We start from the raw sequence: 12,893 nt of genomic DNA, 5'->3' as shown, positions 1-12,893 counted from the left end.
TAATGGTCTTTCAAACCACCGAGTAGCCATCTTAAATATTGCCAACCATGTCCTCCACTGGAAAGTACTTTTCCCGTCTTTGTACTTGGAATTTTCCAAGGTGGTGATGAAGTGTGAAAGCAATGGTGGGTAAAGGGATGATATGTTGTAGACCAGTAATAGTAGGAAGTGATCCAGGGGGAAAGATGGCAGGTTTGTACTCTCCAACTTTCGGCAGTAACTAGTCTCTTGAAGATAGCAGAGATAGTAATTTACAGCTGCTCTGTATTGTTGCTGCATATTGGACAGTGAGTAAACCCCGATAACTTCCTCCGAAAATATTTGGTGGACATGAGTCAGGCCTTTTTTAGCCCACTTGACATATATGGCACAATCCTTGTGGGTTTTTTTTAAAAGTTAAATCTTTAGAGAAATATGGAGAAATCCCAAGTTTCTTATGCAAAGCTCTCCATGTTAAAATACTATCGTGGAACAAATTGTAGGTATGAATATGTATTGGAATTTGAGAAAGTGGACAGTGCAAAGTTTGTACCAGGTGCCATGGAGCACATAAGACACAGAGTCCAGGAGAAAGTCTGTATAAACTGATTCAGATTTGAATTTGAAATTCACAGTTTCTGTTAAATCTTAGCACACAATGTTCAGGCATTGTTTTCTGCAGATAATCAAACAAAGCAGTAAAACTATTCTTATAAATTTAGGTAAATAAAGCATTCTTTTAAAGTTATATTTGGGACCCTTTATTTATCAGCAATCAACATTACATTACATTACTGTATTGGACTAATCCCAACAAAAACATGCATGGTCATTTATGTAATGTTTCCACTTTTAGAGTCATCAATGGATCTGAAGATGGGAAATACTTTAATTACACTGCGACAGAAACCTTCCCAGTTAATCTCTCATTTGGTGTTTGAGCGTCAAGTCCCACCTGAAAGGTAATTTGCCATTTCTTTCTGTGTTCCAAGCATTATTTTTTTGTTTAGACTTCATTTATGGAAACCAAACACATATGTAAAATGATCCCTCCCCCCCACACACTCCTTTTTCTTTTGTTACCTATCAGTAGTAAAGCGTATGTACTTTTCGTCAAAATAAAAGTGACAGGTTGATACGCCCCTTTCCCCACCCATAACCCTGCCCACTCCACCCATAACCCCTCTCAAGGCCGTCCCACATCCCTCCCATCTCCAACCTACCGCCCTCCCCAAGCCATCTAAGTGAAAGATCGACGCGCCCCCTTCCCTGTCCATAACCCCACCTACTCCACCCATAATCCTTCCCACGCCCCTCCCAGGGCCGTCCCACATCCCTCCCATCTCCAGCCTACCGCCCTCCTATATTCCACCCACTCTCCACCTATTTATTGTCTATTGCCCAGACATGTATACCCCCAACCTAACCTGGCCACTCTTCTCCCATGCACCGCCTATTGTCAAGACATGTCCAGGCATGTCCAAGAGATTTTAAAACAATTTACGATTACTTCGTTCAACGTTATATCTATTTATTATCACAGTAGGGTATGCATGTTTGATTGTAATTACAACGCAGACATAATTGTTTCAATCGCTTTGCTACATAGTCAAGTAGAATGCTGTAATTTTTTCGAAAATCATTCGTGAATGTTTTTAATACATTTTCAAAAGGCATCCCTTTAGCAATACAATATAAGATATAGATGCAGTAATTGCCGCAGACCAAACTAGCGACATCCTGTATTTGCTTATATTGATATCTTATTATCTTAGTATTTTGCGATAAAAATTGCATGAATTCATCAGGAAATATTTAATTTCAGGTGATATTCCATAACTATCAAGAAAAATAGACAAATTATTTGTACATAATATAAATAAAATCCCCTCTGATGCGATTTATCCGTATTTACAATACAGGGCGCCGGTCTGTCGATGAGTTTGTTTCCCGGTAAGAAATCACAGAGAAATACACCTTTAAAGATGCGCAGGGTGTGAAAGTCTGATTTAATAATGCTGGTAATTTCATAGTTATTAGTTTTATTGAAAATCGAACAATATTTCTCTTCTGTTATTTATTTCAATAATAGTCTCATGAATAGAATACACAATAACGTTGATAGTGTTTTGCGTAGGTTCCACAAATCTAATTTCAGCCCTGAGATTCCCGGTTTTTACTATAGGGAAATGTCCATCAGGTTCTTGATCAGGCGATAAATCAAAAGTGAATAAAGTGTAACCGTTCAAAAATTCTGAATGATCCACCGATAAAGCGTTGTCAGCCTTTTGCTTGCCCGAAATATGTACCAGGGCCAAATATTCGCAAACAGCTGAAGCGCCTTAAAAATTAGGTTGAAACGGTCTTGCCAGGTATCTGCTGTCCATCCAAATATAAGGCGGCATAATTTACATTGTAGTGGTTGAAGCTGGTAATTACCCGAAATTGTCCACAAACGCTAGTATTACAGTTTTTGGTATGTTTCCGAGAGAGAGGTTTTCGTGGTTCGATATGCGCGTGCCGGCAGGAATACTATACACTTTAAGAGATGCTTGATCGACCAAGTACTTTGCGTTAGCTGTTAACAGAGCGCGACTGTGGCCTATTCTTACAGGGCGATACTTAAATTTTTTTGACATACAGCGAAGCGTGTTGTATTTGTACTTTAAATTGGGTATCTTCAGCAGACATAAGGCAGAAAGAATCTTTGTTTCTGGTCAGCTTTATATTTAGATCTAATCCATTCAGTATCCGCTTCGGTTGAATAAATTTATTGGCGTAAATGGGCCTCATTAATTCAACGCTTCTAGAACATACCGTATATTGAGACCTCTTGATGAAGCCCTCATTACGACCACCAAGAGCCTGGTCATCATGATGACCAGCAGTAATATAATAGAATAATCTGGCTGAGTAGCTAAATTTAGTAAACTATAATTTATTAGGGATTCGATATACGCTCTATACTTTTAAAGGTTGTCACTTCGTGAAATCAATGTGTCACCCAGCGTTATGTCCAGCTGATTAAAAAGGCTAGCTAAAGGGTAATTAATAAGACCAACATGGGACCCTACAGGTATGGGGGTGTTATAAGGGTTAACGATTCAGCAAACAACGTATAACCGCGTGTTATTTAGGTCGTAATAATATTCCCCGCTCCCGGAGATGAAGAACTCCCAACGGCGCATTGTCCGCTAGTGCCGCAATTTGCTGTACCTCTACATAAAGCTATTTTTCAATACTTGTCTGCGCGGGGGGGGGGGTATTTGAAAGATATCCAACATAACATAAATATCCCCAACAAGCTGATGTTGAATTATATCGGTATAAACAACCATCGTATAAAAACCCGCCTTAATATATGGGTAAAAATTTTTCTGTATAGATAAAGCGTCATTCTCTTTTGTTAAAACTGAATCACCATCCGTCGAAACCTCTGGTGTATGGTCGGTTGTTACAACAGACACTCCAAACTCGTAACGCACAACGATATGTGTTGGATCGTCTAAATTCTTTTTTGAGCATTTGGGTGTATGCCCCACCAGGCCCACGATGTGTTGGATCACCTAAATTCTTTTTTGAGCATTTGGGCATATGCCCCACCAGGCCCAGTATGCGGCCTAACTTTTCCCTGGCCATAAACCTGTAAACAGCCGACTTAGTTACAAAAACAGTTCTTTCAACCTTGTTGTATCTTAGTCTCAATTGATCAGGTGGAATTTTTCAAATAGTCAAGTTTGTTATTAACGGCTTTGACCAGTTCGTTCAAATTAGCGTAATATCCCGATTTAACAAAATATTCTTTGACCGGATCATCACGCCGGCCGATGTAAAAAAAAAACACCATCCCCAGGCTCAAAGGTATTCCATGTATGAGGGTATTGAATCTCTACTAAGGCGACTTCATAAGGCCCACGGAGATAGACAGCTTTTGCTAATTTAGTAGTTTAATCAGCGATAGTATTGTAAAGTTTAGATGAAGCGTTGCATGGTAAAGTAATGTAAAATGATCTTCCATAGTTTACACACCCGACAGTTGGTTTTCATGCACCCAAGAGATAAACTTCTTAGGGTAGCCAATCCACTTTACAAAATACAAAGTTTTCCTCTTAGCCTTTTTGATGAATTTCTCTATCCAGTAAATGCATTGTTTATTTTATAATCGGCACAAAGTTTTCCCATAGGCTTGTTTATAAACTCTACCGCGGTCCATCTGAAGTTTCCTAGGTATCCGACCACTTATAAATACCTGGTGAAAAGCGCCAGCCAATGTTGCACCTATTTTATTGGCTAGTCCTGACACCCACGCAAATTTTGAAAGTATATTCAGTATTTTCTTTTGAAAAGAAAAAAGTATTTTCTTTTGAAAAATCTATCATTGGGACAAGATCGGCCTGCCATTGACCGTCTATATCGGACACAACGACTTTGTTTCTTTTAAATGCTTTTTTCACCGGTTTGTGCAGCGTATAGGTCTTCTTCATTGTTCAACAATTTTTTTCACAGAACCTTTACAAATTTCTGTACTTCCCTGAATAAGGCATCAACAGCGCCTTAAGAACTGATGGCTTTTGGTGTGTAGTACTCTGCATTTTAGAGTCTGATTTTAGGACTGACTACCCTGATGCGTCCTCATGGGTAGTTTATATACTAAATGCAAATATGTCATTCAAGATAGTAGATTTATTATATTGAAAATAATAAAAAGACTTTTGTTTATTAAACTTTTAACACGTTACAAAACATTCGTATTTAATTTTGTGACACTTTATATAGATGATATAAAAAGGTGACTACATTTTATTTAATTTTTATTTTTGAGTAGTAACCTATTTTATTAAATGCTTTTATTCAAAACAATAGTTTAATAGGTATATACAGAAACACGTAAAACAGATTAGCATACATATTTTTTAAAATAACACAGCATGCCTGGAAATTTTTATACACATTTAAAGTAAAAATTATATTATTATAACGTTACCCATGCAGTCTGTAACAAAGTAGTTGCTCTCTTTTTAGGCAATAAAGTTCCCTGCAATACCCCCGGTGAAGGTGTTGCGAACAACGACTGTCTAAAAGGACTGTTAAGTGAGCCCCTTTTTAAATTGTCAAGTTCTCTTGTTCTTGTATTAGCAATCACCGTACAGGGAACGTTCAGCTCCGCTATGGTGTCTATGAACAAATCCCAACCTTGAGGGGCTTTAGCTTTAAGTACATTATGACTCTGCGTAGCAGTGCAGATCAGGTCAATGATGTTGGAGCCTGGTATAGGCCAGCCTTTGTAAACGAATTCACCTCTTGCGTTCCAGGAGGCCTTGTCACCAGACTGATGCAATTTATTCAGCAAAAGTTCAGCATTTTTCATATATCTTACATTACCATTATTAAGTATTTCCCTAACATCTCTAATAGAGGAATCTCTTGGCAATTGTTGTTGATTGGACGTTGTTTGTGTAATCAAAATTAAGGCCAACATTTCTTTACCGGCCTGTTTGGTAAACGTTAGATATCACCGTAGTACATTCGTGCACATTTTAATTTTTAATCGTCCGATAGGTCATACCTGTGAAGTACGTCTCTAATTTTGGCCTCTAAACGCTGTGTAGCGGTTTCGCGTATGCCGGCTGTTTCTAAAGCTGTTTTTTAAGCTGTTTTTTTTAGCTTGTCCAGTTCTTGCTTGGAAACCAAAAACATTTTCTCGGCAGATTCCATTATGAGCAACCGGTTCTATTAGCTATCAGGCTAGTGTTTAAAGGTATTGCAAACCCCAGCAGTGATCTCATAATGCACCTCTTGCCTTTAATGGGATATCTTTGATTGCTTAACTTCTTTATAGCCTGCCTCCACCTTTTCAGTATATTTTTTTGGCGCTCTCTAAGAGGCATCTTTCCTTTAAGGATTTTGAGAGCGATTTTGCCAATAGCGGATACCGGTATCAAATTATTATTGGCGTTGCGTAAAATTGTATTTTTTGTCAGCTGGTTTTGTTCTGACCAGCGCTTTAAAAAGATCCCAATTACACCATATCCTATTAGACATCTTAACAAAAGCCCCTTCGCTACCAAGAATGACCGGACTGTTGAGAAAAGTCAAATTTTTAGTTTTCTTTTTATACAGTAAGTGGCTGGGAGGTCTGGTGGGAAGAAACTGGTTCGTAAATGTACTTCCTCAGGAGTGTCAGACCTTAAATCTACAAGTAAATAGCCGTAAGGAGCATGTGTAGCATCTTTAAAAGCCTCTAAAAAGAAATGTGTTTTCCAGGGTATATTTGTTGCGCCAATGTAATAACTTTATGGTCCTGCTTTTCTTACCTGCTTTTACCTTACCTGCTTTTCTGAGGTACATGATGCTCAAATTTCTTTGGTAAACATATTTGGTGAATGCATTTTGCATTTCAAGATTATCACAAGCCGCCTCCATAAGATCAACAACTGCAAAATTTACCTTGTCGGTTGGGAATAAGGCATAGTCTGAAAAATTTTGAGGTATTCCCTCGATAAACCTGACATTTGTAAATAAAGGAGAGAGAGTGTCATACAAATTTTGCCAACATGCCTGAAACCAAACTACATTGTCAGGTTTGTGCGACATTAGTATATCTGCGTGCATTAGTAAGCACTTTACAAAAAAAATTATTCCAGAATTTGAGGGGTCTGCTAAAATACAAGAGAAAGGGGGTTGAAATCACGCATCCATGGCGCTCTTGCTTAATAACCAAAAGGCAAAGTGGTAAAGTCTGTTGTCAGCTGTCTTTGTGTAGATGCACTTTTGCGTTTTACGTAGCGGTCTTGTCTCTATGTGCCAGCACTTCCTATTTCTGTAAATACCCGGTTGTTCTATGCCTATCATTTTCTGTGTCTTGGGGTCAGAACTGTTGTAGTAATCCAACACAAGGTCTTTTAAACTTTCAAAATTAATAAGTCTTGTGTTAGCTACATTAAGAGTTATACCCTTAACCTTCAATATGGTTTTCCCGGTGTTGAGTTTGTAACCGTATGTCTTTGGAACCACAGACACAAACTCTGTAATGTAAATGTCATCAAGTATTTCACTGGTCAGCTCACCGAGAAAATCTGCCAAAGGTGGATTACAATTACCCTCTCTACTTAGGAATATGACAGAATCTGTGTCGTGAGACAACGTTCCTGCAACCTGTCTAGGAACGTGTATAATTCCAGTCTGGCATAGGCAGTTGTAAAACGCCCTTTTGCAAATTTACAATTGACTATGGCTGTCCCTTCATTGAGGAAATTAACTTTGGAGAGGTCATAGTATGGTACAAACGCTAATTCGAAAAGCTCATCAGGATCCGTGACTATGCTGGTGAACGGCAAGTTACACTGCTGACCAAACTTACCCCACAAAGAGTTTAGGAAAAGTTTTGAAATTTGTCTTTTTTGCGGGGTTCACAGCTATTTTGTCAGGGCGTAAATGTACCTTTTTAAAAAAAATGAGTCTATGTAATCCCTTTTCTCAGAATCTTTTTTACACCAGGCTGGATAACTAGAAGCCTCCTGTTTATCCCTGATATGTAACTTGATGTATGGGGCAAAAAGGTCATCTGTTGTATTCCTGAAATGCCAGATCTCCGTACACATGACCGATCCTATAGCCTTTTTCCACCTCTAAAACAAGTTCTACTGTACACCATGTACCTGTCAGAGTGTTCTTCGTCGGTGTGGTTGCAGGTGTCTTTCTGGGAATCCAAAGCGCATGTAAAATAAAGCGGAAACATTAGTTTTTCATTTAGTTTTACAACAGGACAGGAAAAAACAAATCTCTGGGCTGATACATTTTAACTTTAGCAATGCCAAAGTATTTTTTGATGTGTCTGAAATGATCAAAAATTATTTCTGGGTGACCTACAGGATATGTTTTAGTTTTAATAACAAAAGGGTGCAAACTCGTAAAATCGTAAAAATCGTTTCACCAGGCTGAATTTTGTGATTTATGGTAATGGTGTTAGTTCGGCCCCTGTAAAGCGCGTCACGGGGATCCAACGGTATTGGGAACTTCATTTTAAGGAGAAGGTTTTGACCCTTTCATCGCTTATAGTCATATGGCACCACTCATGCTCCCACATGACATGGATTGTAAATCCGTATCTCTGCAGGTAGCTTTTCTTGACTAAGAAAGCCTGGTACAGCTGTCCGTATGTAGATTTAGTAACCTTGTTGCTGTCACGCTCATTATAACATACAGGACAGCCTTGGTGAAAACACCTCTGAAATTCAAAGGCTGGGTGTGTGCCGTTAACCAAAGCAAGGTCGTCCAAAAAGTACTTCCCTACCTTCTTTTCACCACCCTGTGTGTACCTGTCTCTTGCATGCACTCAAAGTCATAGAAGATGTATTTCTCAGACATTTGTTTGGGCTTGTAAGGCTGCATGTAACAAATATGCTCGTCAAATTTGTCAAGACGAGCCCCGCACACGCTATGTGTGTCCCCATTGTCTATATATCTGTAACAAGAGCCGCAAAACATTTTTTTCTTACAAGTTGCACCATCACTAGCTACCAAATTTCCATGTATTTCAAAGCATTCTTTTGAAAGACAAAACTCACGACAACGCAGGCACCTCGGTTGTTCACCCCGCTTTTCAACACAGTCTGCCCGATGATAGGCTTTGCAAAACTGATGACAGTCATAGCCATATTTATGGCCATAAACAGAACAACATCTCTTTCACGTTTTTAATACTGTAAATGTTTTTCATGATGTAATATTTAGACAGTCTTTTCCTGGCAGGAGTGTCTGAATGATATCGCCACTGGCCTCTGTTGTGATACAAAACTTTAATTGTAATGTTTAAATATTTTTCAAACAGTACAATGTCGCTAAAAGAAACCAAATGAGCTTCAGGTAATTTCTCAATGAAATACCAGAGTCAAACGTCTCGCCGCCATCTGGTCCCAACTGGATAAAATCACCCGTTTCTGTATCCCGTAAAACCCAACCTATCAATGATTGTACAGCAGCGTGTATTGCATCAACAGCACCAACAAATGAACGAACGGCATCTAAATTAACAAATCTAAAGTGATCGTTGTACAGCGAACTAATAAAATTCACTAAGTCACGCTGTTGATAAAAAACATGCTCTAAATAAACTGTTCTATCGTCAAGGTCTTCAGAGGGCTCATTTGTAGCGTCTTTATGCCCGGGCGAATGGTCAGATCGGTGCCTGTGATCTGCGTGAAAGCGGTCTGTTTGCACAGTCAGTAGACGGTGCGTTTGTGACCTGTGTGGTGTTTGCTCATTGTGGGAGCAGGACGGCGTAACCATTTTGATACGACGGCACCTCCTTTTTTTTTTCCTAACGTTTTTAGAGCGCTTAGCCACAAAGTACATTTTTATAGCCCGTTTAAATTTTCTAGATCTTTCTCTCACTGGTATTTTTTTGTTTTTTAAGAGACTTGCTCCGCCAATCATCTCTAGTCAAATCTTATGTGCCATCTCTTTTTCAATAGCATAGAGATGTCTAATTAGCTTTGTGTATTTTTCATGAGCATTATGTATTTGCTGGGTGTTAAGTTTGTTAGGGCAGTTAAACGCTAAAAGCATAGAGTCTCTCACACAACATTTTAGGAAATTTGCAACACGTAACATTTTGTCATTGTAACGACCGAGAGAACTCAATGCGATGTACGTATTTTCATCCCAGCATGATGAACAATTGTTAATAAGTGGCTTGTGTGAGCCATTGCTGATACGTGTCTGCTGTATGCCACCATGCAAATAATGGTCCTCTGGCGTATTGAATGTGATTCGTCTATTCAAAGGATGTGTGTCAGCAACAGGTGTGGACGTCGTTTATAATGCACGCCGTCTCACCATCCTGTGGAGATCTCTGTTTTTGACAAATAATTTCGGATATCGGTGATAACGTTTCTGATCGCCTGGAGTTTGATTTCTGTTTCTGTGTAACGCCTGCCCGCCAATTTTTGAAGCTTTCTCTTCTTTTTGCTGTCAATTTAAAAAGTTAACATTACAAATATCGTATTAAGTATTTTAAACAGGTTCATAACAATAAAATAGCGTAAATGCTTTATTTCAACTTACACGCGTTAGGACAATTGATAACCGGCCCTGTGGAATTTTCATTCAGTTGGCTGCCGCCTGCGCTGTTGCATGTTACTGACACTTCTATTGGGCCTGTATTTTTCACAATCTGCGCGACACTCACTGGCGTTGGAACTTTTAATATTAGGACGCAAGAACATTATCATGACCGATATACATTTATAGCTATCGACATCTTTATTACAGAGAACGTCGGAGCGGCTTACTGTTCATCTGTGTTTTCTTTGCACGTCCTATAGGCACATCTGAGGGATATATTTTTTTTTACTGTGGGTTTTAAAAAGAGCATTAGAATTAAAGCAGACATTTAACATTAGACTACATAAACAACACAGATAGGACCCATTGTGCCTTACGTGCTTTAGACCGCTCGAGGTCTTGATCTAATTTGTCGGTCGTTAGTGTTGTCAGATCAATAATGGCTGGCGGCACATTCTTCTTTACCCCCTTGCGTTGTTCAGAATTGCGTGTGTCCGACATCGCCGTGTCTAAAGATACGTTATTTACCATAGTCGTTGCGCTCTTCACCGTCTTTAGAACGTTATCAGCGCTAGCTCCTAAAATTAGAATATGGGAACATTATCACGATCAATATATAATAAGAAACATCAATACTGTTATTATGTATACATTGCCAGCCCTTGCCGGTCATTTGAGATGTCGAAGCGCAGACTCCCCTGAAAGGAACAGCAAAGTGTTATCTCCACAGGCTGTCTGAAAGAGTCACACACACACACCCTGATAAGAAATGTACAGCCCCTGCAACATTTTATTGCCGAGTAGTTTTGCTGTGGATTACCCGATAACATGGATGCTTAGAAGACAATATGTAGGTAAGAAATATGCATGCTCAGCACCAGTAAATTACCATTTTAGTAATATAATACACATATAAAGATCTAATAGGATCCATGAAACTTGAAACTAGTTGCATGTGCTTTTATAAACTGTGTACAATCTAACCGCATGTGCTTTGTCGGGGGCAAGGGTTGCCTGGGTGGGGAGGGGTTAGTAGCAGCTATACTATAACACATATAAAGGTCTAAAAGGATCCATGAAGTAACACCATGTAGATATATAAAGATCTAATACCTCGCATAATATAATACACATCTAATAGGAGCCATGAAATAAGACTCCTGTATAAAGTACCAACAGTATCCCTGATATAAAACACACAATCTGCATAAAATTAGTTTTCCAGCACTTGTGGTGTTAATTATTTCTTGAAAGCATGGTAGTTTTCCAGCAATTGTGGGGTTATTTTCTCTTGTAATTGTTACTGGAGGGTGAGGTCAGTGAATGGGTGAAGAGTCGGTGGAAGATAGGAGGGCTAGGGGGAGGGCGGTAGGCTGGGGGGAGGGATGTGGGACGGCCTTTGGAGGGAATATGGATGGAGTGGGCGGGGTTATGGGCGCAGAAGGGGCGTGTCGACATGTCCCTTTTAGTTTGACGAAAAGTAAATACGCTTTACTACACCTATCCTTGCCCTCCTTCTTTACTCTCCTTCTGCTTGACCCATCTACCAAAAACAATACACCAGTACAAACAATTGCTTCCTATTGCTTCACCATCTAGTTTATCCCTCCCACTTTTAAACTATTTTGACTAAATAAGAGTATTATGGTTTGCTTTAGATTGATACGTGATCCTTGTATAAGTGAATAACTATTTTATTTTGTGTTCCTACTCATCTATCCTTAGCAGGTGTTTTACTATCCGTTTTCTAAGCACAGTAGACATGCTAATGCTGTGTTAACAGCACGTTTTAGTGACGGCCCATCCAGGGCCCTTAAAATATATGTCTGCAAACTACCTATCTATAATAGATATTTGTTTACTCCAGTACCTTGGACCATTATCCCTTAAATTTTGGGACACCTTCAAAGCTAGTGTATCAAATCTCTCTTCTGTGCCTCACCCCTTTTTTTTATGCCATCCAATTTTGAATAAAGATAGATTTACTTGCACAGTTAAGAGTTCAGTTAGTTTATGGGGAACAGAAAACCTAAACTTCAGATAAATCCTACAGAATAAACTACCACATTTTATCATTTGTCAGCCCAACATCCGCTTCCCATTTGTAACTTGTTTTTATGTTATGTCTTTTTCATTTTCCATCAGAGATAAACATCCCTTATAGGTCAGATCATTAGTATCTAATGTACTCAAGACTATATACAACAGTGGTATTTTAGGTACTTCTAGATATAATAACTGTTTATGCAACCATAATGCACTTTGAAACTGAATGTTTACATAAAATGTCCTCTGATATAAACCAAATCAATTTCTTGTTGCATTGTTAGAACAATTTACCATGTGAATCTGGAATAAGCATTATATACCTGTCTTCACAAACTCTGAAGACCCTCCAACTTTTAGAAAGACTTTATTTCTCCACATATCTGATAAATTTTGCATAGCGTTTTACAATTCAGGAGTGTTTAGGTGACTTAATTTTTCCCTAACAAACATAATTTGCAGATGGTCAGGATCTTCAATTTAGAATGTATTTATCTTGGTTTTCTGCATTACCAGCATGTTGAACCCTTTCAATGTAGGGTTCACTTTGTCTTCTGTATAGATAATTCTGCCTTCTACTTTGGATGTACAATATAATTTAAATGAATCAACACTTGATCACTATATTTTCGAACATTGCATGATGAATTAGTTTTACTCTCATTTAGTGTCCACTTGCAGACTTCAGGCCTTTTTGGAGGCTAATTCCTATACTACCTACAGTGGACTTCCTATCAATTATCTGTCTATTTGTAATCATGATAGAAGTTTTAGGAGCCTACTTTGCAGTTGGTGATTGGTAT

General features: G+C 38.7%; 1 protein-coding gene across 10 annotated transcripts in view; it reads left to right on the top strand.

Moving 5' to 3' along the window:
* Positions 1-12,893, top strand: part of ZFYVE26 (zinc finger FYVE-type containing 26) — a 387,669-nt gene that overhangs the window by 147,177 nt on the left and 227,599 nt on the right. For all 10 annotated transcript variants that reach the window (XR_011922929.1, XR_011922930.1, XM_072427512.1 and 7 more), the window contains one exon: positions 836-941. Coding sequence is in view for 8 of the 10 variants with exons in the window: in XM_072427512.1 (XP_072283613.1) it covers positions 836-941 (106 nt within the window). In the remaining 2 variants the exon portion in view is untranslated. The remainder of the gene's footprint in view (positions 1-835; positions 942-12,893) is intronic.

The sequence above is a fragment of the Pyxicephalus adspersus genome, chromosome 12 (genome assembly GCF_032062135.1).
Source record: "Pyxicephalus adspersus chromosome 12, UCB_Pads_2.0, whole genome shotgun sequence".
NCBI classification, from domain to species: domain Eukaryota; kingdom Metazoa; phylum Chordata; class Amphibia; order Anura; family Pyxicephalidae; genus Pyxicephalus; species Pyxicephalus adspersus.
This window is presented reverse-complemented; position numbering and strand designations above follow the sequence as displayed.